We start from the raw sequence: 27,266 nt of genomic DNA, 5'->3' as shown, positions 1-27,266 counted from the left end.
AACAACAATAAAATTCTGTATAGGGGACTCAATGTTCAATGTATAATCATTAATCCACCCCAGGCCTAATTTTCGTCAGTCTCCAATCTTCTGAAGCAAAACAAACAAGTTCTTACATGGAGAACAAATTCTTACATAGTGAATAAGTTACATGGTGAATAGTACAAGGGCAGTCATCACAGAAACTTTCAGTTTTGATCATGCATTATGAACTATAAACAGTCAGTTCAAATATGAATATTCATTTGATTTTTATACTTGATTTATATGTGGATACCACATTTCTCTCTTTATTATTATTATTATTTTTAATAAAATGCTGAAGTGGTAGGTAGATGCAAGATAAAGGTAGAAAACAAAATTTAGTGTTGTAAGAGAGCAAATGTAGATGATCAGGTGTGTGCCTGTAGACTATGTGTTAATCCAAGCTAGACAAGGGCAATAACTTGCACTTCTCCTAATTCCTGGTTGAGTTCCAACATTATAGATCCAGTCAAATTTGTTGTTTTACTGTATGCACAGGCCAGCTTAGATATCTCCTTCTTCATTCCAACGGCAAGTCCAGGAAATGGTGGGATGGATGCAACTACAACTGCAGCATCGCCTGGATCTTTGTGGAGGTTTTTTGATGATCATCTTCTGGTATGAGTCTTCCAGAGAGTGCTGATGTTGGAAGTTCTTCTTCATATCATATCTTAGTTCATTTTCGGGGTAGCCAAATTAGGCTTTGATCCTCTGTATAAGCACAAATCCTTTGCCTACCCTTTTATATGCCCTTTATACCATTGAAAACACTATTATTTTTAAAAAACATTTTTACCAATGGGGAAACTAAAGCATGGATACTTAAGTAGTTTGCTCACGGTCACATAAGTAGAAACGGAAAGGCCAGAAATCCAAAGTGTCTGGATTTGAACTCCTGCTCTTAACTGATTCCCTACGACTATTTCCTTGGTTGACTTCATAACTGACATATGTTAATAGGGTACTCAAGTTTCTGCATGACAGGAAAGTAGGAACAAACGCAAATACATTACAAAGTATCCAAAAGATGAAGGGACATATAAATAGCAGATGGTAACAAGATGAAATTCTATAGGGATAAAATATAAGATCCTGCATTTGAGTCCAGACAACCAATGTTACCTCCAGTGAGTACTGGTACATAGCAGGTGCTTTGCAAGAACCTGCAAATGAATATATACTTGAATGATAGGATAAAGAGAATGTATGAGGGGAAAAAAATGAGGCTTTATTAAACCTAAAGCAAAATAATGAATTTAGTAAATAATGCTACAAGATGCTAACACATAATCATGTTAACTAGAAAAAGGTTAAATGAAAGTCTTCCAAGACTGCTCTGTTGAGATCAACGCTAGATACACTGTGTTCACTTCTGGGAACCACACAATAACAGATACATGTAAACTGGAACAAGTTCAGAGCCAAAGAGCAGGACTTAAAACTACTATGTGAGGTATAAATGGAGAAGCTGCAAACATGTAATGAAGAGAAAAATGTCCAACGTGGTAGCAAACTTCAAAATGCAAGGTGCTGTCATGAAAAAGAAGAATCATACTTACTGTGTAACTGCCCTTTAGAATAAAACAAAGCTTTCTACAGGAGCTACAGGAAAAAAATTCAGTGTCAACATGAGGAAGACTTTTCTAACACCACGACAAAAGAAAATGTGGGGGAAAAGGGACTACTTCAGAAAGGTATGGATACCATAAATATAATAATAAATCAATGAAAGATTAGACCAAGTTAACTGAAAAATCTCATTCAAATCTAAGAACTTATTAAGTAAAGGGAAGTTTTATAGATCTGCCATAAAAAATTTCATATATAGGGGCGGAGCCAGGATGGCGGCGTGAGTAGAGCAGTGGAAATCTCCTCCCAAAAACACATAGAGCTATGAAAATATAACAAAGAAAAATCTTCCTAAAATAGAGACCACAGGACACAGGACAACATCCAGACCACATCCACACCTGCAAGAACCCAGCGCCTTGTGAAGGGGGTAAGATACAAGCCCCAGCCCGGCGGGACCTGAGCGCCCCTCCCCCCGGCTCCCGGCGGGTGGAGAGAAACTGGAGCGGTTTTTTTTTTTTTTGCGAGCGCTTTTTGGAAGCCTTAGAGGGACGGGCCCCTGTTGCTGGGGAGGCAGGGTGGCGGGACCGGTGAGGAAGTGCCTGGGAACGGCGCCGGAGGACAAAGAATATCCCGCGTTTCTCCCTGCGAGACCGGGGGGCGGGTGCCTGAGGACGGAGGAGGTCGCGCGTTTTTCCCCTTTTTTTTTTTTTTTCTCTTTTTGGCGAGCGCTTTTTGGAAGCCTTGAAGGGACGGGGACCACAGTGCTAGGGAGGCACGGTGGCGGGACTGGTGCGCGGGTGGCTGGGACCGGCGCCTGAGGACAAAGAATATCCCCCGTTTTTCCCTGCGGGACCGGTGGGCGGGTACCTGAGACCGGCACTTGAGGACAGAGGAAATCGCGCGTTTTTCCCCTTTTTTTTTTTCTCTTTTCTGCGAGTGCTTTTTGGAAGCCTAAAAGGGACAGGGACCCCGGTGCTAGGGAGGCAGGGCGGCGGGACTGGTGAGCGGGTGCCTGGGACCGGCACCTGAGGAAAAAGAATATCCCGCATTTTTCCCTGTGGGACCGGTGGGTGGGTGCCTGAGACCAGCACCTGAGGACGGAAGAAATCGCGCGTTTTTCCCCTTTTTTTTCTCTCTTTTTGCCGAGTGCTTTTTGGAAGCCTTGAAGGGACAGGGACCCCGGTGCTAGGGAGGCAGGGCGGCGGGACTGGTGAGCGGGTGCGTGGGACCAGGGCCTGAGGACAAAGAATATTGAGCGTTCCTTCCCTGCGGGACCGGTGGGTGGGTGCTTTTTGGAAGCCTTGAAAGGACAGGGACCCTGGTGCTAGGGAGACAGGGCAGCAGGACCAGTGAGCGGGTGCCTGGGACCGGCACCTGAGGACAAAAAAAAAAAAAAAAAATCGCTTGTTTTTTCCTTTTTTTTCCTTTTTTTTTTTCTCTTTCTTTCTGTTCCCTCTCTCATTGTTGCTGTTGTTGTTTTGGTTTGGAGAGTGCTTTTTGGAAATCTTAAAGGGGCAGGACAAGTCACTTAGACCAGAAGCAGGGAATCTGGGGATCTCTGGGCACTCTAACCCCCTGGGCAGCAGGGAGCACAGAGGCCCCTTACGGAGATAAATAGTCTCCTGGCTGCTCCCCCTCCAACGGGGCTCCACCATTTTGGAGGAACAGCCCCAGCCAGGCCAAGCCCACAGCAACAGCGGAGATAAACCCCAAAGCAACTGGGCAGGAAGCAGAAGCCCTGTCTGCGCACAGCTGCCCAGCACCAGCCACTAGCGGTCGCTATTCTCCCAGGAAAAGGCTACAAACCAACAAGAAGGGAAGCTCTTCCAGCGGTCACTTGTACCAGCTCTGCAAACTATCTCTATCACCATGAAAAGGCAAAACTACAGGCAGACAAAGATCACAGAGACAACACCTGAGAAGGAGACAGACCTAACTAGTCCTCCTGAAAAAGAATTCAAAATAAAAATCATGAACATGCTGACAGAGATGCAGAAAAAAATGCAAGAGCAATGGGATGAGATGCAGAGAAAAATGCAAGAGCAGTGGGATGAGATGCAGAGAAAAATGCAAGAGCAGTGGGATGAAGTCCGGAAGGAGATCACAGATGTCAGGAAAGAGATCACAGAAGTGAAACAATCCCTGGAAGGATTTATAAGCAGAATGGATAAGATGCAAGAGGCCATTGAAGGAATAGAAGCCAGAGAACAGGAACGTATAGAAGCTGACATAGAGAGAGATAAAAGGATCTCCAGGAATGAAACAACACTAAGAGAAATATGTGACCAATACAAAAGGAAAAACATTCGTATTATAGGGATACCAGAAGAGGAAGAAAGAGGAAAAGGGATAGAAAGTGTCTTTGAAGAAATAATTGCTGAAAACTTCCCCAAACTGGGGGAGGAAATAATCGAACAGACCATGGAAATATACAGAACCCCCAACAGAAAGGATCCAAGGAGGACAACACCAAGACACATAATAATTAAAATGGCAAGGATCAAGGACAAGGAAAGAGTTTTAAAGGCAGCTAGAGAGAAAAAGGTCACCTATAGAGGAAAACCAATCAGGCTAACATCAGACTTCTCAACAGAAACCCTACAGGCCAGAAGAGAATGGCATGATATACTTAATGCAATGAAACAGAAGGGCCTTGAACCAAGGATACTGTATCCAGCACGACTATCATTTAAATATGATGGTGGGATCAAACAATTCCCAGACAAGCAAAAGCTGAGGGAATTTGCTTCCCACAAACCACCTCTACAGGGCATCCTACAGGGACTGCTCTAGATGGGAACACCCCTAAAAAGAGCACAGAACAAAACACACAACATATGAAGAATGGAGGAGGAGGAATAAGAAGGGAGAGAAGAAAAGACTCTCCAGACAGTGTATATAACAGCTCAATAAGCGAGCTAAGTTAGGCAGTAAGATACTAAAGAAGCTAACCTTGAACCTTTGGTAACCACGAATCTAAAGCCTGCAATGGCAATAAGTACATATCTTTCAATAGTCACCCTAAATGTAAATGGACTTAATGCACCAATCAAAAGACATAGAGTAATAGAATGGATAAAAAAGCAAGACCCATCTATATGCTGCTTACAAGAAACTCACCTTAAACCCAAAGATAAGCATAGACTAAAAGTCAAGGGATGGAAAAACATATTTCAGGCAAACAACAGTGAGAAGAAAGCAGGGGTTGCAGTACTAATATCAGACAAAATAGACTTCAAAACAAAGAAAGTAACAAGAGATAAAGAAGGATACTACATAATGATAAAGGGCTCAGTCCAACAAGAGGATATAACCATTCTAAATATATATGCACCCAATACAGGAGCACCAGCATATGTGAAGCAAATACTAACAGAACTAAAGAGGGAAATAGACTGCAATGCATTCATTGTAGGAGACTTCAACACACCACTCACCCCAAAGGATAGATCCACCGGGCAGAAAATAAGTAAAGACACACAGGCACTGAACAACACACTAGAACAGATGGACCTAATAGACATCTATAGAACTTTACATCGAAAAGCAACAGGATATACATTCATCTCAAGTGCACACGGAACATTCTCCAGAATAGACCACATACTAGCTCACAAAAAGAGCCTCAGTAAATTCCACAATATTGAAATTCTACCAACCAATTTTTCAGACCACAAAGGTATGAAAGTAGAAATAAATTCTACAAAGAAAACAAAAAGGCTCACAAACACATGGAGGCTTAACAACATGCTACTAAATAATCAATGGATCAATGAACAAATCAAAATAGAGATCAAGGAATATATAGAAACAAATGACAACAATAACACTAAGCCCCAACTTCTGTGGGATGCAGCAAAAGCAGTCTTAAGAGGAAAGTATATAGCAATCCAGGCACACTTGAAGAAGGAAGAACAATCCCAAATGAATAGTCTAACATCACAATTATTAAAACTGGAAAAAGAAGAACAAATGAGGCCTAAAGTCAGCAGAAGGAGGGACATAATAAAGATCAGAGAAGAAATAAACAAAATTGAGAAGAATAAAACAATAGCAAAAATCAACGAAACCAAGAGCTGGTTCTTTGAGAAAATAAACAAAATAGATAAGCCTCTAGCCCAACTTATTAAGAGAAAAAGAGAGTCAACACAAATCAACATAATCAGAAATGAGAATGGAAAAATCACGACAGACTCCACAGAAATACAAAGAATTATTAAAGACTACTATGAAAACCTATATGCCAACAAGCTGGAAAACCTAGAAGAAATGGACAACTTCCTAGAAAAATACAACCTCCCAAGACTGACCAAGGAAGAAACACAAAAGTTAAACAAACCAATTACAAGCAAAGAAATTGAAACAGTAATCAAAAAACTACCCAAGAACAAAACCCCGGGGCCGGACGGATTTACCTCGGAATTTTATCAGACACACAGAGAAGACATAATACCCATTCTCCTTAAAGTGTTCCACAAAATAGAAGAAGAGGGAATACTCCCAAACTCATTCTATGAAGCCAACATCACCCTAATACCAAAACCAGGAAAAGACCCCACCAAAAAAGAAAATTACAGACCAATATCCCTGATGAATGTAGATGCAAAAATACTCAATAAAATATTAGCAAACAGAATTCAACAGTATATCAAAAGGATCATACACCATGACCAAGTGGGGTTCATCCCAGGGATGCAAGGATGGTACAACATTCGAAAATCCATCAACATCATCCACCACATCAACAAAAAGAAAGACAAAAAACACATGATCATCTCCATAGATGCTGAAAAAGCATTTGACAAAATTCAACATCCATTCATGATAAAAACTCTCAGCAAAATGGGAATAGAGGGCAAGTACCTCAACATAATAAAGGCCATATATGATAAACCCACAGCCAGCATTATACTGAACAGCGAGAAGCTGAAAGCATTTCCACTGAGATCGGGAACCAGACAGGGATGCCCACTCTCCCCACTGTTATTTAACATAGTACTGGAGGTCCTAGCCACGGCAATCAGACAAAACAAAGAAATACAAGGAATCCAGATTGGTAAAGAAGAAGTTAAACTGTCACTATTTGCAGATGATATGATACTGTACATAAAAAACCCTAAAGACTCCACTCCAAAACTACTAGAACTGATATCGGAATACAGCAAAGTTGCAGGATACAAAATCAACACACAGAAATCTGTAGCTTTCCTATACACTAACAACGAATCAATAGAAAGAGAAATCAGGAAAACAATTCCATTCACCATTGCATCAAAAAGAATAAAATACCTAGGAATAAACCGAACCAAGGAAGTGAAAGACTTATACTCTGAAAACTACAAGTCGCTCTTAAGAGAAATTAAAGGGGACACTAATAAATGGAAACTTATCCCATGCTCATGGCTAGGAAGAATTAATATCGTCAAAATGGCCATCCTGCCGAAAGCAATATACAAATTTGATGCAATCCCTCTCAAATTACCAGCAACATTCTTCAATGAATTGGAACAAATAATTCAAAAATTCATATGGAAACACCAAAGACCCCGAATAGCCAAAGCAATCCTGAAAAAGAAGAATAAAGTAGGGGGGATCTCACTCCCCAACTTCAAGCTCTACTACAAAGCCATAGTAATCAAGACAATTTGGTACTGGCACAAGAACAGAGCCACAGACCAGTGGAACAGATTAGAGACCCCAGAAATTAACCCAAACATATATGGTCAATTAATATTTGATAAAGGAGCCATGGACATACAATGGCAAAATGACAGTCTCTTCAACAGATGGTGCTGGCAAAACTGGACAGCTACATGTAGGAGAATGAAACTGGACCATTGTCTAACCCCATATACAAAGGTAAACTCAAAATGGATCAAAGACCTGAATGTAAGTCACGAAACCATTAAACTCTTGGAAAAAAACATAGGCAAAAACCTCTTAGACATAAACATGAGTGATCTCCTCTTGAACATATCTCCCCGGGCAAGGAAAACAACAGCAAAAATGAGCAAGTGGGACTACATTAAGCTGAAAAGCTTCTCTACAGCGAAAGACACCATCAATAGAACAAAAAGGAACCCTACAGTATGGGAGAATATATTTGAAAATGACAGATCTGATAAAGGCTTGACGTCCAGAATATATAAAGAGCTCACACGCCTCAACAAACAAAAAACAAATAACCCAATTAAAAAATGGGCAGAGGAACTGAACAGACAGTTCTCCAAAAAAGAAATACAGATGGCCAAGAGACACATGAAAAGATGCTCCACATCGCTAATTATCAGAGAAATGCAAATTAAAACTACAATGAGGTATCACCTCACACCAGTAAGGATAGCTGCCATCCAAAAGACAAACAACAACAAATGTTGGCGAGGCTGTGGAGAAAGGGGAACCCTCCTACACTGCTGGTGGGAATGTAAATTAGTTCAACCATTGTGGAAAGCAGTATGGAGGTGCATCAAAATGCTCAAAACAGACCTACCATTTGACCCAGGAATTCCACTTCTAGGAATTTACCCTAAGAACGCAGCAATCAAGTTTGAGAAAGACAGATGCACTCCTATGTTTATCGCTGCACTATTTACAATAGCCAAGAATTGGAAGCAACCTAAATGTCCATCTGTAGATGAATGGATAAAGAAGATGTGGTACATATACACAATGGAATACTACTCAGCCATAAGAAGTGGAAAAATCCAACCATTTGCAGCAACATGGATGGAGCTGGAGAGTATTATGCTCAGTGAAATAAGCCAAGCGGAGAAAGAGAAATACCAAATGATTTCACTCATCTGAGGAGTATAGAAACAAAGGAAAAACTGAAGGAACAAAACAGCAGCAGAATTACAGAACCCAAAAATGGACTAACAGGTACCAAAGGGAAAGGAACTGGGGAGGATGGGTGGGCAGGGAGGGATAAGGGGGGGGAAGAAGAAGGGGGGTATTAAGATTAGCATGCATGGGGGGGAGGGAGAAAGGGGATGGTGGGCTGCACAACACAGAGAGGACAAGTAGTGACTCTACCACATTTTGCTAAGCTGATGGACAGTAACCGTAATGTGGTTGTTAGGGGGGACCTGATATAGGGGAGAGCATAGTAAACATAGTATTCTTCAGGTAAGTGTAGATTAAAAATTTAAAAAAAAAAAAAGAAAGAAAGAAAGAAAAGGGGGATTACTCCTTAACAGGATAAAACTATTGGTAAATCAAAGATCAACGCATGCTTTAAATATCCTTAATGTTGATCACTTAAAGGGTGTCAGATGATCAGTTATGGAGGTACTCTTTTCTGATAATATTCCTTTCTCTTAATTAAAAAAAAAAAAAAAAAAAAAAAAGCAGTTACTGTGTGCTGACCTCCAATGAGTTCTGCACAGTGGTATAGAGGGCATGTCAAAGTGTGGGCAAAGGGTCTGTTTGTTTCTACGCAGAAGATCAAGGCCTAGCTTGGATACCCAGAAAATGAACTAAGATACGATATGAGGAGGAGCTTCCGGCATCAGCACTCTCTGGAGGACTCGTGCCGGGGGATGATCATCAAAAAGCCTCCACAGGGATCCGGACGATGCTGCGGTTGTGGCTGCATCCAGCCCACCGTCTCCTGGACTTGCCATAAGAAGGAGGAGGGAGATGTCTAGGCTGGCATGTGCATACAGTGAGACAACGAATTTGACTGGATCTGTACTGTTGGAACTCAACCAGGAGTTGGGAGGGGTGCAAGTTGTAGCACCCCAAAATCTCATGACTATAGACTATCTATGGTTAAAAGAACATATGGGATGTGAACAGATCCCAGAAATGGGCTGCTTTAATTTGTCTGATGGTTCAAGTACAGTTGGAAAATATCCATCATATCATAGATAAATTTTCACAAATGCCTAGGGTGCCTAAATGGTTTTCTTGGCTTCACTGGAGATGGCTGGTAATTATAGATTTGCTTTGTTTATGTCACCGTATTCCTATTATATTAATATGTGTGTGCAAATTAGTTAGTAGTTTAAAACCTATACATACTTAAGGTACTATACAAGAAGATATGTCAAAGAAATAATCAATCCTCCCAAGTTTCCTTCATATGCTACATCTATAGCTTTTCTTCTTCCTTCCTAATTACAAACCTTAAATAGAATTCGTGCCTCATATCGAACTTACCGAGTATCATAATTCCTCCAGGTGGTAAAGATACCTCGAGACAAGTGCTGGGCATAGAAGCCACAGGGCATAAATCTGCAAAGAAGTAAAAAGCTAACCTTTGCAAACAATATGGCTTCTCTCTCACTTACCAACTTTACATTTCCCTGTATGGCCCCGGAAGATGACTGGTTAGCCAGAGACGGGTAAGATTCCTCAAGGGAGGAACAACCTAAGACAGGCACAGTCGCAGGGGGGCCATCAGGTGAGAATTTGGGGATCAACAGAGGTGAGGCTCAGAACCTCACCCCCCCTGCTTTGAGAGAAATCTTCTGCATCCGTGGATGTCTTGCTGCCCTTGTCTAGCCTGGATTAATACTTAGTCCATAGGCACACACCTGATCATCTGATCATCTACATTTGCCTTCTTACAGCACTAAATTATGTTTTCTACCTTTATCTTGCATCTACCTACCACTTCAGCATTTTATTAAAAATAAAAATAATAATAATAATAGGAGAAATGTGGGATCAACATATAAATCAAGTACAAAAATCAAATGAATATTCATATTTGACCTGATGGTTTATAGGTCATATTGCATGATCAAAACCGAAAGTTTCTGTGATGAATGCCCTTGTACTGTTCACCATGTAAGAATTTATTCACTCTGTAAGAATTCGTTCACCATGTAAGAACTTGTTCGTCATGCTTCAGAAGATTGGAGACTGACGAGAATTAGGCTTGAGATGGATTAATGATTGTACATTGAGCATTGACCCCCCCTATACTGAATTTTATTGTTGTTAACAACCATTTGATCAATAAATATGAGAGATGCCCTCTCAAAAAAAAAAAAAAAAATTTCATATTAAAATAGTCATATCAGTCACAAAAATAGACTTGAGATGAAAAAGTTTAAATGTTAAGGCAAAATAAGAAAATAGAATTTATTTGGTCTGTAAATGAGAAGAGCTTTAAGCCTAAAACCACTGGAATAAAATCCAACAGAAAAGAAAACAAATTTGTCAATATAAATATTTTAAACTTTTACAAGTGAAAACATTAAAAGGCAAACAATAAGCTAGCAGGAAACGGATTATATCTTTAATGTAAAGCTATGCTGTCCAGTACCATCGCCACTAGCCATACGTGGCTATTTAAATTTAAGTGGATCTTTAATTAATTAAACATTAAAAATCTAGTTTTCTCAGCTGTACTAGTCACACTTCGACTGCTCAGCAGCCATGTGGCTAGTGGATACTCTACTAAACAATGCAGACACAGAACATTTCCACCATTGCCCAAAGGTCTACTAGAAAATTAATAGTTCCAATAGAACAATTCAATGCAGAGTTAACTAATTAGCTGATAGAAGAGCAGAAATGCTAAAGGGAATTTGGGGAAGGTTATGCAGCACCCAGAGTTCAGTGACAGCAGGAGGCCTTTACCACCCCAAAGAGAAAGGGCAAGTGCTGATTCCAAAGCCCAATAACACCTGGCAGAGGCTGGGACCATAGCAGGTGTCTTGGGTGGGAGCTGAAGACAAGGATGAAAAGCAGCCCCTGCAGGATAAACACCCTGATGGAAAAAGAAGGGAAGAAATACCCTGATTTCTCACTTCCTTCTGCCCTTCAGTCTCCTGCTAACACCTCCCACGGCTGAATCCAGACAAAACCCTGAACTAGGTGACAAAGGAGCCTGAGAAATGCAGTCTACAAGGGTCAGACACTCTGTTAAAAAGGGCAGAACAGAGAAAGAAAGAATTCTGAGGTAGAACAGGCTAAGGCCCGGCACAGGTACAAAAAGATAGTTTAGCACACAACATATGAAGAATGTAGGAGGAGGAATAAGAAGGGAGAGAAGAAAAGAATCTCCAGACAGTGTATATAACAGCTCAGTAAGCGAGCTAAGTTAGGCAGTAAGATACTAAAGAAGCTAACCTTGAACCTTTGGTAACCACGAATCTAAAGCCTGCAATGGCAATAAGTACATATCTCTCAATAGTCACCCTAAATGTAAATGGACTTAATGCACCAATCAAAAGACATAGAGTAATAGAATGGATAAAAAAGCAAGACCCATCTATATGCTGCTTACAAGAAACTCACCTTAAACCCAAAGATAAGCATAGACTAAAAGTCAAGGGATGGAAAAACATATTTCAGGCAAACAACAGTGAGAAGAAAGCAGGGGTTGCAGTACTAATATCAGACAAAATAGACTTCAAAACAAAGAAAGTAACAAGAGATAAAGAAGGACACTACATAATGATAAAGGGCTCAGTCCAACAAGAGGATATAACCATTCTAAATATATATGCACCCAATACAGGAGCACAAGCATATGTGAAGCAAATACTAACAGAACTAAAGAGGGAAATAGACTGCAATGCATTCATTGTAGGAGACTTCAACACACTACTCACCCCAAAGGATAGATCCACCAGGCAGAAAATAAGTAAAGACACACAGGCACTGAACAACACACTAGAACAGATGGACCTAATAGACATCTATAGAACTCTACATCGAAAAGCAACAGGATATACATTCTTCTCAAGTGCACATGGAACATTCTCCAGAATAGACCACATACTAGCTCACAAAAAGAGCCTCAGTAAATTCCAAAATATTGAAATTCTACCAACCAATTTTTCAGACCACAAAGGTATGAAAGTAGAAATAAATTCTACAAAGAAAACAAAAAGGCTCACAAACACATGGAGGCTTAACAACATGCTACTAAATAATCAATGGATCAATGAACAAACTAAAATAGAGATCAAGGAATATATAGAAACAAATGACAACAACAACACTAAGCCCCAACTTCTGTGGGATGCAGCGAAAGCAGTCTTAAGAGGAAAGTATATAGCAATCCAGGCACACTTGAAGAAGGAGGAACAATCCCAAATGAATAGTCTAACATCACAATTATCGAAACTGGAAAAAGAAGAACAAATGAGGCCTAAAGTCAGCAGAAGGAGGGACATAATAAAGATCAGAGAAGAAATAAACAAAATTGAGAAGAATAAAACAATAGCAAAAATCAACGAAACCAAGAGCTGGTTCTTTGAGAAAATAAACAAAATAGATAAGCCTCTAGCCCAACTTATTAAGAGAAAAAGAGAGTCAACACAAATCAACATAATCAGAAATGAGAATGGAAAAATCACGACAGACTCCACAGAAATACAAAGAATTATTAAAGACTACTATGAAAACCTATATGCCAACAAGCTGGAAAACCTAGAAGAAATGGACAACTTCCTAGAAAAATACAACCTCCCAAGACTGACCAAGGAAGAAACACAAAAGTTAAACAAACCAATTACAAGCAAAGAAATTGAAACAGTAATCAAAAAACTACCCAAGAACAAAACCCCGGGGCCGGACGGATTTACCTCAGAATTTTATCAGACACACAGAGAAGACATAATACCCATTCTCCTTAAAGTGTTCCACAAAATAGAAGAAGAGGGAATACTCCCAAACTCATCTATGAGGCCAACATCACCCTAATACCAAAACCAGGAAAAGACCCCACCAAAAAAGAAAATTACAGACCAATATCCCTGATGAATGTAGATGCAAAAATACTCAATAAAATATTAGCAAACAGAATTCAACAGTATATCAAAAGGATCATACACCATGACCAAGTGGGGTTCATCCCAGGGATGCAAGGATGGTACAACATTCGAAAATCCATCAACATCATCCACCACATCAACAAAAAGAAAGACAAAAACCACATGATCATCTCCATAGATGCTGAAAAAGCATTTGACAAAATTCAACATCCATTCATGATAAAAACTCTCAGCAAAATGGGAATAGAGGGCAAGTACCTCAACATAATAAAGGCCATATATGATAAACCCACAGCCAGCATTATACTGAACAGCGAGAAGCTGAAAGCATTTCCTCTGAGATCGGGAACCAGACAGGGATGCCCACTCTCCCCACTGTTATTCAACATAGTACTGGAGGTCCTAGCCACGGCAATCAGACAAAACAAAGAAATACAAGGAATCCAGATTGGTAAAGAAGAAGTTAAACTCTCACTATTTGCAGATGATATGATACTGTACATAAAAAACCCTAAAGACTCCACTCCAAAACTACTAGAACTGATATCGGAATACAGCAAAGTTGCAGGATACAAAATTAACACACAGAAATCTGTAGCTTTCCTATACACTAACAACAAATCAATAGAAAGAGAAATCAGGAAAACAATTCCATTCACCATTGCATCAAAAAGAATAAAATACCTAGGAATAAACCTAACCAAAGAAGTGAAAGACTTATACTCTGAAAACTACAAGTCACTCTTAAGAGAAATTAAAGGGGACACTAATAAATGGAAACTCATCCCATGCTCATGGCTAGGAAGAATTAATATCGTCAAAATGGCCATCCTGCCCAAAGCAATATACAGATTTGATGCAATCCCTCTCAAATTACCAACAACATTCTTCAATGAATTGGAACAAAAAGATAGTTTAGGAGGAAAAAACCCACAAAGGGCCAACATTAGACAAATATCCAATCTCACCAGCAATTAAATACAAATTAAAACTAATACTAAAATAACATTAAATTAATAACAAAATATGCCAAAAGATTAATAACAGTTGTTATTTCTAAATGGTAAATTCATAGGTTTATTTTTTCCTTCATTGTAGTCTTCTAAACTTTTCAAGTTTTCTAAATAAGTAAATAAATTTTACATTTCTCCTTCAAATTTATTAATGCAAATGCTTAAGACCTGTAAATCTGCCACAATAATGCCAGTTTACCTGTTGCAGTAATAAACCGCATTATTTGGATCCAATTCTATTGCCTGTGTGTAACAATCCACAGCAGCAGCATAATTTTCTTCTTTCATGTGGTTATTGCCTAAAATAAAGTGATCAATATGTACAGTAAGTACATTCTATAGAAAAAACATGAAGTCTGAAAAATAAATTTTTATCATAGAAACTACAATAACACAAAGGTCAGAAACATGATTTTTCAGCCACACTGGTGAAAAATTTTACACTGTACTGTGGAGTGGATACTCCTTAGCCTTAGGTGTGTTTGAATGACTTTACAAGGCAGTCTTGTAAAAAGTAATGTTTGTATGCCTCATAAAATCCAGGCTTCAATGGTCAGTAAATGCAACAATTAGGATTATCTCATGGCAAAGTTTAATTGCTTCTCACCTTCCTTATCTTCATCTTCTCTCCTTCCCATTAAAACTGCCCCAACCCACTCCAGATGCAACCCCCTCCTCCATCACCATCTCAGTCTGGACCTATCTTCCGTTCCTTCCCTGTCAAAACATGTACCTGCTGCAGAACCAAGCCCCCAGAACTCTACTGTGTAGGTAAGCTGGGTAAAACTAATCATGTTAACCTGTTTCTGGCAGATAATATTTTTATGTGCTCTCTCTTCCTGAGAGAGAATCTTAAAAGGGGATTATTGGAGATTAATTTTTTAGAAAGACAGAATTTCAAACACCATGGCTAGCACACAGGGCACTGATTTTCAGGAAGGTCATGTGCAGAAACATCTGGCAATGACTTAGCTAGGTTAACAACTGGTCAGCAAAATAAGACATTTCCTGTGACTATCTTCTGTAGTCCATTAAATGGAGAAAAAGCATCCTGTTCATTTATAAGGACCAATGTAAGGACAAACTTTAAAAATGTTTGCAATTTTTAAAACACTGGGATTAGTAGGAGGGATTACATCACAAAAGCCTCTATTATTCCTTCCAGCTTTCTCTAAACTAGAAGCTCTATTAGTTTTGTCTTTTAATAGATCATAAGCCACTTAATGGAGGAGGAGGGTATACATTTGCAGGGAATAAAAACAGGAAGATTAAAGGAAAGGCAGGTAGATAAAAGCATCTAAAATCATAGAAAAATTACTGCAAATTAGAAATCAGCAATGAATATAAAGAGTGACTGCTATTGGATATGTATTATCTTTTGGGAGGTGATAAAAATATTCTACGATTGTGGTGACGGCTGCACAACTCTAAAAATACTAGAAACCAATGAATTTGCGCACTTTCAAAGAAGTATCTTTCATGGCATGCAAATTATAGCTCAAGAAAGCTGCTTTTTAAAAGTTAAAAAAATTAATTTAGATGCCACCCCTACAAAGAAATTAATAAAAAGCTTCTATGGAAACTAAGAGGATTAACAGCATTTATGATTGAGAAAGAAATTAGCGACATTAACCTGGGTACTTAGATTTGCTTCTTCCATGTAAAAGATTTAACTTTTCTGGGTCACATGACTTTTTTTGTTGCTGTTCGGCCTTTTTGTCTTGGGGTGGCATTTATTATTAGAACTGATTATTAAAACCTACTGTATGTCTTTTTCTGTAAACCACAGCAAATGTATAGACTATAATATATATACCTACTATATGTATATACACATTTATACATGTTAATGATAAAAAGCTTCAAGTTACAATATACAAAAACTCAGGACAAAAACGAAATTCATGACCATAAATGTAACTAAGCACCACATAGCACTTTATTGTTTGTATATACATGGAACCATCTTATAAAATTATCTCTTTTAAATCTCAAGACACCCTATGAGATGAATGCCTTCTGTGACAAGTCAGCGACGACAGCAATGAACTCTTCTTGGTTTCATCTAATCTTACAGAAGCTTTTCCAAAGCAAAGCACACAAAAATATTGAAAGCAACTTTCTAGGAAGGTACAAGCTGGCTAGAAGCCTTGATTAACACAGATATCACAGATATGTATAGGATGCAGCCTGGAATAACCCTATGCTTGACAATCCACCATGGCAATTTTTTTTTCATTAAATAACAGTTGCTTTAACTTTTTTTTTTTGGAATCATTAATCTACAATTACATGAGGAACATTATGTTTACTAGACTACCCCCATTACCAAGTCCCCCCCACATATCCCATTACAGTCACTGTCCATCAGTGTAGTAACATGCTGTAGAATCACTACTTGTCTTCTGTGTTGTACAGCCCTCCCCATACCATCCCCACTACATTATACATGCTAATCATAATGCCCCATTTCTAACCCCCCCAACCTTATCCCTCCCTTCCCACCCATCCTCCGGAGTCCTTTGGTAACTGTAAGTCCATTCTTGGGTTCTGTAATTCTACTGCTGTTTTCCTCCTTTAGTTTTTTTCTTTATTCTCATACTCCACAGATGAGTGAAATCATTTGGTACTTGTCTTTCTCCGCCTGGCTTATTTCACAGAGCATAATACCCTCTAGCTCCATCCATGTTGTTGCAAATGGTAGGATTTGTTTTCTTCTATGGCTGAATAATATTCCATTGTGTATATGGACCACATCTTCTTTATCCATTCATCTACTGATGGACACTTAGGTTGCTTCCATTTCTTGGCTATTGTAAATAGTGCTGCGATAAACATAGGGGTGCATCTGTCTTTTTCAAACTGGAGTGCTGCATTCTTAGGGTACATTCCTAGGAGTGGAATTCCTGGGTCAAATGGTATTTCTATTTTGAGTTTCTCGTGGAACCTCCATACTGCTTTCTACAATGGTTGAATAAGTTTACATTCTCACCAGCAGTGTAGGAGCATTCCCCTTTCTCCACAACCTTGCCAACATTTGTTGTTGTTTGTCTTTTGGACAGTGGCGATCCTTACTGGTGTGAGGTGATATCTCATTGTGCTTTTAATTTGCATTTCTCTTATGACTAGTGATATGGAGCATCTTTTCATGTGTCTGTTGGCCATCTGAATTTCTTCTATAGAGAACTATCTGTTCAGCTCCTCTGACCATTTTTTAATTGGATTATTTGCTTTTTGTATGTTGAAGTGCGTGAGCTCTTTATATATTTTGGATGTCAACCCTTTATCGGATCAGTCATTTATGAATATATTCTCCCATACTGTAGGATGCCTTTTTGTTCCCTTGGAGGTGTTCTTTGCTGTACAGAAGCTTTTCACCTGGATATAGTCCCACTTGTTCATTTTTGCTTTTGTTCCTTTATGGGGGAGATATGTTCATGAAGAAGTTGTTCGTGTTTATGTCCAAGAGATTTTTGCCTATGTCTTTTTCTAAGAGTTTTATGGCTTCATGACTTACATTCAGGTCCTTGATCAATTTCAAATTTACTTTTCTGTATGGGGTAAGACAATGATCCAGTTTCATTCTCTTACATGTAGCTGTCCATTTTTGCCAACACTAGCTGTTGAAGAGGCTGTCATTTCCCCACTGTATGTCCATGGCTCCTTTATCATATATTAATTGACTGTATATGTTTGGGTTAATATCTGGACCCACCATTCTTTTCCACTGGTCTGTGGGTCTGTTCTCATACCAGTACCAAATGTCTTCATTACTGGGGCTTTGTAACAGAGTTTGAAGTTGGGAAGCGATATCCCCACTCCTTACTCTTCCTTCTCAGGATTGTGTTGGCTATTCGGGGTCTTTTGTTGTTCCATATGAATTTTAAAACTATTTCTTGCAGTTCGCTGAAGAATGCTGTTGGTATTTTGATAGGGATTGCATTGAATCTGTAGATTGCTTTAGGCAGGATGGCCATTTTGACAATATTAATTCTTCCTAGCCAAGAGGATGGGATGAGTTTCCATTTGTTAGTGTCCTCTTTAATTTATCTTTAGAGTGTCTTGTAGTTTTCAGGGTAAAGGTCTTTCACTTCCATAGTTAGGTTTATTCCTAGGTATTTTATTCTTCTTGATGCAACTGTGAATGGAATTGTTTTCCTGATTTCTCTTTCTGCTACTTCATCGTTAGTGTATAGGAAAGCAACAGATTTCTGCGTATTAATTTTGTATCCTGCAACTTTGCTGAATTCAGATATTTGTTCTAGTAGTTTTGGAGTGGAGTCCTTAGGGTTTTTTATGTACAATATCATGTCATCTGCAAACAGGGACAGTTTGACTTCTTCCTTACCAATCTGGATGCCTTTTATTTCTTTTTTTTTTTTTTTGTCTGATTACTGTGGCTAGGACATCCAGTACTATGTTGAATAACAGTGGGGAGAGTGGGCATCCCTGTCTTGTTCCTGAGCTTAGAGGAAAAGCTTCCAGCTTCTTGCTGTTAAGTATGATGTTGCCTGTGGATTTGTTATATATGGCCTTTATTATGTTGAGGTACTTGCCCTCTATACCCATTTTGTTGAGAGTTTTTATAATGAATGGATGTTGAATTTTGTTGAATGCTTTTTCAGCATCTATGGAGATGATCATGTGGTTTTTGTCCTTCTTTTTGTTGATGTGGTGGATGATGTTGATGGATTTTCAAATACTGTAACATCCTTGCATCCGGAGATGAATCCCACTTGATCACGGTGTATGATCCTCTTGATGTATTTTTGAGTTTGGTTTGATAACATTTTTTTGAGTATTTTTGCATCTATGTTCATCAGGGATATTGGTCTGTATTTTCTTTTTCGTGGTGTCATTGCCTGGTTTTGGTATTAGAATGATGCTGGCTTCATAGAATGAGTTTGGAAGTATTTCCTCCTCTTCCATTTTTTGGAAAACATTAAGGAGAATGGGTATTATGTCTTCTCTATATGTCTGATAAAATTCCGTGGTGAATCCATCCAGTCTGGGGGTTTTGTTCTTGGGTAGCTTTTTGATTACTTATTCAATTTCATTGCTGGTAATTGGTCTGTTCAGATTTTCTGTTTCTTCCTTAGTCAGTCCTGGAAGGTTATATTCTTCTATGAGGTTATCCATTTCTTCTAGGTTTTCCAGCTTGTTAGCATATAGATTCTAATAGTATTTTCTAATTATTCTTTGTATTTCTGTGGGGTCCATTGTGATTTTTTCTTTCTCATTTCTGATTCTGTTGATGTATGTAGATTCTCTTTTTCTCCTAATAAGTCTGACTAGGGGCTTATCTATTTTGTTTATTTTCTCAAAGAACCAGTTCTTGGTTTCATTGATTTCTATTGTTTTATTCTCCTCAATTTTATTTATTTCTTCTCTGATCTTTATTATGTCACTCCTTCTGCTGACTTTGGGCCTCGTTTGTTCTTCCTTTTCCTGTTTCAATAATTGTGACTTTAGACTATTCATTTGGGATTGTTCTACCATCTTTAAATAGACCTGGAATGCTATATATTTTCCTCATAGAACTGTGTTCGGTGCGTCCCACAGAAGTTGGGGCTTTGTGCTGCTGTTGTCATTTGTCTCCATATATTGCATGATCTTTATTTTAATTTGGTCATTGATCAATTGATTATTTAGGAGCAGGTTGTTAAGCATCCATGTGTTTGTGAGCCTTTTTGTTTTCTTTGTACAATTTATTTCTAGTTTTATACCTTTGTGGGCTGAGAAGTTGGTTGGTAGAATTTCAATCTTTTTGAATTTACTGAGGCTCTTTTTGTTCCCTAGTATGTGGTCTATTCTGGAAAATGTTCCATGTGCACATGAAAAGAATGTGTATCCTGCTGCTTTGGGAGTAGAGTTCTGTAGATGTCTGTTAGGTCCACCTGTTCTAGTGTGTTCTTCAGTGCCTCTGTGTCCTTATTTTCTGTCTGGTGGATCTGTCCTTTGGAGTGAGTGGTGTGTCTCCTAGAGTGAGTGGTGTCTCCTAGAACAAATGCATTGCATTCTATTTCCTCCTTTAATTCTGTTAGTATTTGTTTCACATTTGTTGGTGCTCCTGTATTGAGTACATATATATTTATAATGGTTACATCCTCTTGTTAGACTGACCCCTTTATCATTATGTAATGTCCTTCTTTATCTCTTGTTACTTTGTTTGTTTTGAAGTCTATTTTGTCTGATACAAGTACTGCAAAACCTGCTTTTTTCTCCCTATTGTTTGCATGAAATATCTTCTTCCATCCCTTCACTTTTAGTCTGTGTATGTCTTTGGGTTTGACGTGTGTCTCTTGTAAGCAGCATGTAGATGGGGCTTGCTTTTTTATCAGTTCTGTTACTCTGTGTCTTTTGATTGGTGCATTTGGTCCATTTACATTTAGGATGATTATTGAAAGATATGTACTTATTGTCATTGCAGGCTTTAAATTTGTGGTTACCAAATGTTCAAGGGTAGCTTCTTTACTATCTGTCTAACTTAACTCGCTTATTGAGCTATTATAAGCACAGTCTGATGATTCTTTATTTCTCTCCCTTCTTATTCCTCCTCCTCCATTCTTTATATGCTGGTTGTTTTATTCTGTGCTCTTTTGTGTTTTCTTTAACTGCTTTTGTGGGTAGTTGATTTTATTTTTTGCCTTTAGTTAGTATTTGGTTGGTCTGCTTTCTTTGCTGTTTTTTTATTTTCTCTGGTGACATCTATTTAGCCTTAGGAGTGCTTCCATCTAGAGCAGTTCCTTTAAAATATCCTGTGGAGGTGGTTTGTGGAAGGGAAATCCCCTCAACTTTTGCTTGTCTGGGAATTGTTTAATCCCTCCTTCATATTTAAATGATAATCGTGCTGGATATAGTATTCTTTGTTCAAGGCCCTTTTGTTTCATTGCATTAAATACATCATGCCATTCTCTTCTGGCTTGTTAGGTTTCTGTTGAGAAGTCTGATGATAGCCTGATGGGTTTTCCTTTGTAGGTGAACTTTTTTTCTCTGTGGCTGCATTTAATACTCTGTCCTTGTCTTTGATCTTTGCCATTTTAATTATTATGTGTCTTGGTGTTGTCCTCCTTGGGTTCCTTGTGTTGGGAGGTCTGTGGGCTTCCATGGTCTGAGAGACTATTTCCTCCCCCAGTTTGGGGAAGTTTTCAGCAATGATTTCTTCAAAGACACTTTCTATCCCTTTTTCTGTCTCTTCTTCTTCTGGTACCCCTATAATGCAAATATTGTTCTGTTCGGATTGGTCACACAGTTCTCTTAATATTTTTTATTCCTGGAGATCCTTTTATGTCTCTCTCTGCCTCAGCTTCTCTGTATTCCTGTTCTCTAATTTCTATTCCATTAAAAGTCTCTTGCACCTCATCCAGTCAGCTCTCAGGTCCTTCCAGAGATTGTTTTATTTCTGTATTCTCCCTTCTAACTTGATCCATTAGCTCTTAAATATTTCTCTGCAGGTCCATCAGCATGGTTATGACCTTTATTTTGAATTCTTTTTCAGGAAGATTGGCCGTATCCATCTCCCCATGCCCTCTCTCATGGTTTGTCTGGGTGATTCTGCACTAGACCAAATTCTTCTGCCTTTTCATGGTAATAGAGGTAGTCATAGGCAGGTGACGCATGTGTCAGCTGGGAGAATGAAGTCCCTTCCTGCTTACTGGTCGTCCTGCCCCTCTCCATTGCCTGTGTCGGTTCCCCCCCACACTGGGAGCAGCCGTCAGGGCAGCCCAGAGCCCTGCAGGAAGTGGCAGGTGCGCTGGGTGTGCTCTCCACCAGCGGTGGCCCCTAGGTCTGGCCCAGGCAGCTTCACGCTGGGAGAGGAAACTTTGGGCAGCTGCTGTGGGTGTGGCTGCTCTGAGACTGCTCAGCCGCTGTGGCAGAGCCACGCTGGAGGGGTACTGAATGGCAGGCTGCTTATCACTGTGAGGGGCTTCAGAGCTGCCCTGCTTCCCAGAGGGCTGGGTTGTCTGAAGCTCCTCAGAATTCCCAGCCTGCTGGGCTGAGTGTGCCAGGACGATTTCTTCCACCTGTAAAGCCCCTGTCCCTTTAAGACTTTCAAAAAGCACTTGCATTTCTTTTGTCTCAGGGGAGCCACTCATAGACTTTACTTTTCCATTTCCCTAATATCCAGCACACCATGCAATGTGTTTCTGCACTCCTGGTGCAGATTACTAGGGCTGGTTATTTAGCAGTCCTGCGCTTCCACTCCCTCCCTGCTCTGACTCCTTTCCTCCCGCTGGTGGGCTGGGGTTGGGGGAGTGCTCAGGTCCTGCCAGGTCACAGCTTGTATCTTACCCCCTTCGTGAGATGCTGAGTTCTCGCAGATGTAGATGTAGCCTGGCTGTTTTACTGTATCCTCTTGTCTCTCATTTAGGCGTAGTTGTATTTGTTGTATTTTCAAAAATACACATGGTTTTGGGAGGAGGTTTCCACTGCTCTACTCACACTGCTATCTTGGCTCCTCCCCCCAGTTCCTTTAATTTTATGTATAACATGTCTTGGTGAAAACAAAGAACCAAAGCTTCTGGGTAAAAGCAAAAGCAGTAAGTACAGTGTACCCATGCTGCCACAGTAAATGAGCCTCACCCTGCTTATCCCTCTCACCCATATCTTACTGATACTCATCTCATCAAAACAAACTCAATAGGGAACGCAATCTCCCAATGTTGTGCCATGCAGAGGGAGTAAATATGAGAGAGTAAATGAAATTTCAATTTGCCATTTATACAACATTATTACTAGAGCTTAACCAGGAGAGCTGCAAAAGCCAAATGTTAGTGGAGGACATACCACATCACTGAGGATTTCACATACTACAAAATTCTCAGTGAGGAAAAAACAACAGATTAAATTGTTTTAATAATATATGAAAAATATATTTATATCTGGATAGTTTAAAACCAAATTCTTTCAGGACTACTGTAACTCAAATGATGATGAAGATCTGGTTGTTGCTTTATTTTGCATGGAATTTATTAAAGTCATACTATTCTAAAATTCTAAGTAATTGTAGTGATATCATTTCTTAGAGGAAATAAACAATTGAAAACTGATACCAGTCTGTATGTTGGAAATGCAGCACTTGATAATATAATCCTAAGAAGATACTCACACAGCAGTGAAAGTGTTACACAATGATATTAAAGACAATGTTACTTAAGATTACAAAATTATCTGTCTAGGTAAGTAAATTATGGTATTACACTACCATGAAACATTATGCAACCATTATAGGTGGTGATACAGGTTGTATATTTATAGCTCTAATAGAGATGACCAGGCCCAAGAAATAGGAAAAGCATACTCTTTTCCATATCTAACTTTTTTAGACACCAATTGATCTTTTTTTTTTTTTAACTCACCTGCCTTCTTCAGGGTATGAACTAAAGAAAAGCCCAGAAAATGGTTTCAAACCACTTTTGTATAACTTCTGAACATGACATATTCCCTAATAACTCTCTGCCTTTAGGACGGTGAATTAATTGGCTCACATTCACTGCTTAAGATCAGGACTCTGCCCTACAACTTCTTAGTATAACTCTTGTAGGCCTGACCTATCCGTCCTCTATAGCTTAACATAACTGACATGACGGACAAACTGAACACAGATCCTCGATAGTAACTTATTTATTAAAACCAAGAATGCTTCAACAACCACTAGTAGAAAATTTAATAATGTAGTGATCAAACGTGCTAATAAACAAGTCAATATGCATTCATTAACAAATTTCAAAGAACTCAAAAACACTAAATATATAAAAATTAAAATAATACTAAAAATTATTTTCATCTCTTTGATTAGGCATAAAGAAGAATTGGGGATCCTAAAGTACACAAATCAATGTAATCACCCCTTAAGTTATTTGTTTTGCAAGTTTTACTCCCAAAACATCTGCTTCTCTCAAAGCAAGCCACACCTACATTATACCCACAAGCCATTCTGTATTTCTAGGCTTCTTCTCTATCACAGTCATTTCTGTTTCACAAATGCCAGGTAGACTTATGACAATCCAGTCTTGGCAGTTTAAACCAGAATCTTATCAATGAACACAGTCAACTTTCTACAGAGTTTCAGAAAATTTTACTAAATAAGAATATTTCTATGAAATCACCTTCATCTTTTAGTTGGTCAGCCTTTCCCACATCTTCAGGCACAGAATTTGAGAGAGGCAGAATGTCATTCTGAAAAAAAAAAAATCAATGTACTTCCACTTGGCTATATCAAGAGTCATCCCAGAGAACTCTAAGTAAAGCAATAATGAATTACCCTTATTACAGTAAATCAGCTGTAATTCCACGTCATGAAACCTAAGACTAATAACAGTGTTAGAAGAAATAGGGGGAAGGAACTTTGACATACTTTTATTAGAAAAATGAGTAAGTGGAATTTTTCTAAAGATAATGGGCAACTGTGAATTAAAAAAAATTTTACTTGCTTTCCCTATACCCAGAAATTCTACTTCATGAACAGAAGATATAATCATTATACAAAGAATAGGAAGAGAAATATGTTCAAAGGATTGTTTCTATTAGTTAACATTTTGAAATATAACAGATATCCTACTAAGTAAAATTTAGTTTATAAAGAAAGCGTTTATAAAATGATTCTTTTATTTAAATATGTACAGATACACATGCATAGAGACACAGGTTAAAAACAAAGACTAGAAAGATGTACACAAAACGTCAACAGTAATAATATCTGGAAATAAAAATTTCAGTCTCTTATTTGTATCTTTCCATATTCCAAAGTTTTTAAAACAATGGCATATATTAATTTCACTTTACGGTAAAACACAGAGTACAAGATTCCTGTTTTTAGCATTCACTATCATCCTCAAACCTCTTTTGCATTAGTAAGGTACAAAAAGGTGTAAATGAAAACTAAATTAAAATTTAGAAATATCTTGAGTGGCACTGGGAACCCAATGATTTGAAAAATCTTTTAAAAATTGGTTTGCTCTTAAGCTTGACTCTGAACTTTATAAATTAATAATTTTCAAGAAAGCATAATTTGTAACCAATATACCTATGTACTATATTTAAAATATACCCACCACTACCTTTATCTTGACTAAAGTTTCAATAAATTTGATAGCTTTCACACTGGAAATATACTTTGCTAATTACACACAAATATCCACAAGTACAAAATTACTGATAAAGTATATGAGTCATTCTTATTTTTAAAAAATCTTTCTCAATCAGTTTTTCCAAACATAAGATATTAAAATAAGAAAATATAGACTCAAAATAGGAGCCTTTTTAATTAGAGGTCACTACTTAAAACTGACTATTGTCACTCAGGATCTACAGTTCAAAGATACTGTAGCCTAGAAGGTTTATGCATGAAAAAAAGGGTCATTGAAAAATGGATTATAATCCATTCTGTCTTCTAATCCTTCTGAATTATTTTAATGAGATTGTCATGGTTCTACAACTTCAAAAACTAATTCTCATATTCACTGAATACGTTTGAGCAGACCATGATGGGGGGACAAGTATTATCTACTTTATCTAAAAAGAATGAAATCTCTCAGTATATAAATTTAATTAGGAGGAAAAACAGAAAAGCAATACCCTAAAAATAAAATAACCAACATAACAACCAAGTACACACAGGGAGACAAATAATCTATTTAATTATTACAATTTAAATATAAAATAAGCTGCTGCAGACAAATTTTAGATTTTCTTTCCATACTCTGCTAACAAACCCATAATGTAATGAAGCCATAGCTGTTAAATAAGAACAAAAAAGGACTGATATCACAAATATCAGTTCCAAGAAACCATATTTTAAAAATAACAAGCAACACATTTTTACAATTAAATACAATCAGAAAATAAAAATAGAAAAAAGAGAAAAAACTCTGTTAAACAGAGTGCAAAAGTCAATTTGAGCTTCCTGGGAGGTAAAAAACAAAAGTTCTGATCTCTTTAGTACCAGGTCATCGGGGACAAGAGCCAGACCGAGCAAATCCAAATGCTGTGTCAAGCACAAGCCTCTCAGGCATTTAGGAGCAAAGAAGGTCACCTTTAGCCAGAATCATATCCAGCCACTGACACAGGTTCCCTAAGGAGGCCACAGGCCCGGATAATGAAAGAATGGCAGCAACCAAAGGGAATAAAAGGACAATTCCCTGCTGAAGAACACAGAGAGACACACCACCATTTCCTTATAACTTGCTATATAATTAGAATTATCCTGTTTGATGAATTAATGTGTGACTGTATTACTCTTTTTCCAAGTATATAAAGAGAGACTAGTTTACTGCCACAATTTTAAAACCATCTTTATTGCAACTCTAAGAACCTCTTTCCAACAAGTTCTAGAAACAGTCAATGTGGTATTCTCAGCAACGTCCCTACCAGGCCAAAGTATATACTATATGTTTCAGCATCTCTCCTGAGTTCCTCATTCTGCCCTGAAGCTTGAATACAAAGCTAGAATAACAAAAAGAGTTCATGAAGTACCAAATTGTAATGAAAGAAACACATGGGAGATCACCTGTGGCCCTAAATTCACTAATCTTAAAATGTTTCAGACAATCTTAGGGTCCATGTTTCCTAAAAAGGCCAGAAACCAGAGACTACATAAACAGTCACAGGAGAAGGATCAGAAAACTTGGGTTGCAGTCTTAGGTTTGCACATTGCCTCTGAAACTTTCCCTGCTTTAAAGAGTCCCAGCAATGGCCAAATTTGATGAAATCTGCTTCAAAATGATATTCAATTCCTGATGAATATATTTCTACATGGTTGCTTAATAAATGTTAAAACTTTTGTTTTTCACTGGTGTTCTTTGTTTCAGGGGAATGTCAACTCAGATGTCAGAAATCTAAAAATAATCAGGTAAAGGACTTAAAAAGCCAACTAAGACATCACTAAATATAAAAGGAGGTGAGAAGATGAGAACAGCTACTG

At 38.3% G+C, this 27,266-nt stretch overlaps 1 protein-coding gene across 2 annotated transcripts in view; it reads right to left on the bottom strand.

Moving 5' to 3' along the window:
• SGTB (small glutamine rich tetratricopeptide repeat co-chaperone beta) overlaps positions 1–27,266 on the bottom strand; it is a 69,956-nt gene that overhangs the window by 32,428 nt on the left and 10,262 nt on the right. For both annotated transcript variants that reach the window (XM_073235680.1, XM_073235682.1), the window contains exons 4-5: positions 24,454–24,523; positions 14,544–14,643 (exon numbers count right to left, since the gene is read on the bottom strand). In XM_073235680.1, coding sequence (XP_073091781.1) covers positions 14,544–14,643; positions 24,454–24,523 — 170 coding nt within the window. The remainder of the gene's footprint in view (positions 1–14,543; positions 14,644–24,453; positions 24,524–27,266) is intronic.

This window comes from Manis javanica, chromosome 1, assembly GCF_040802235.1.
Source record: "Manis javanica isolate MJ-LG chromosome 1, MJ_LKY, whole genome shotgun sequence".
Classification (NCBI taxonomy): Eukaryota; Metazoa; Chordata; class Mammalia; order Pholidota; family Manidae; genus Manis; species Manis javanica.
This window is presented reverse-complemented; position numbering and strand designations above follow the sequence as displayed.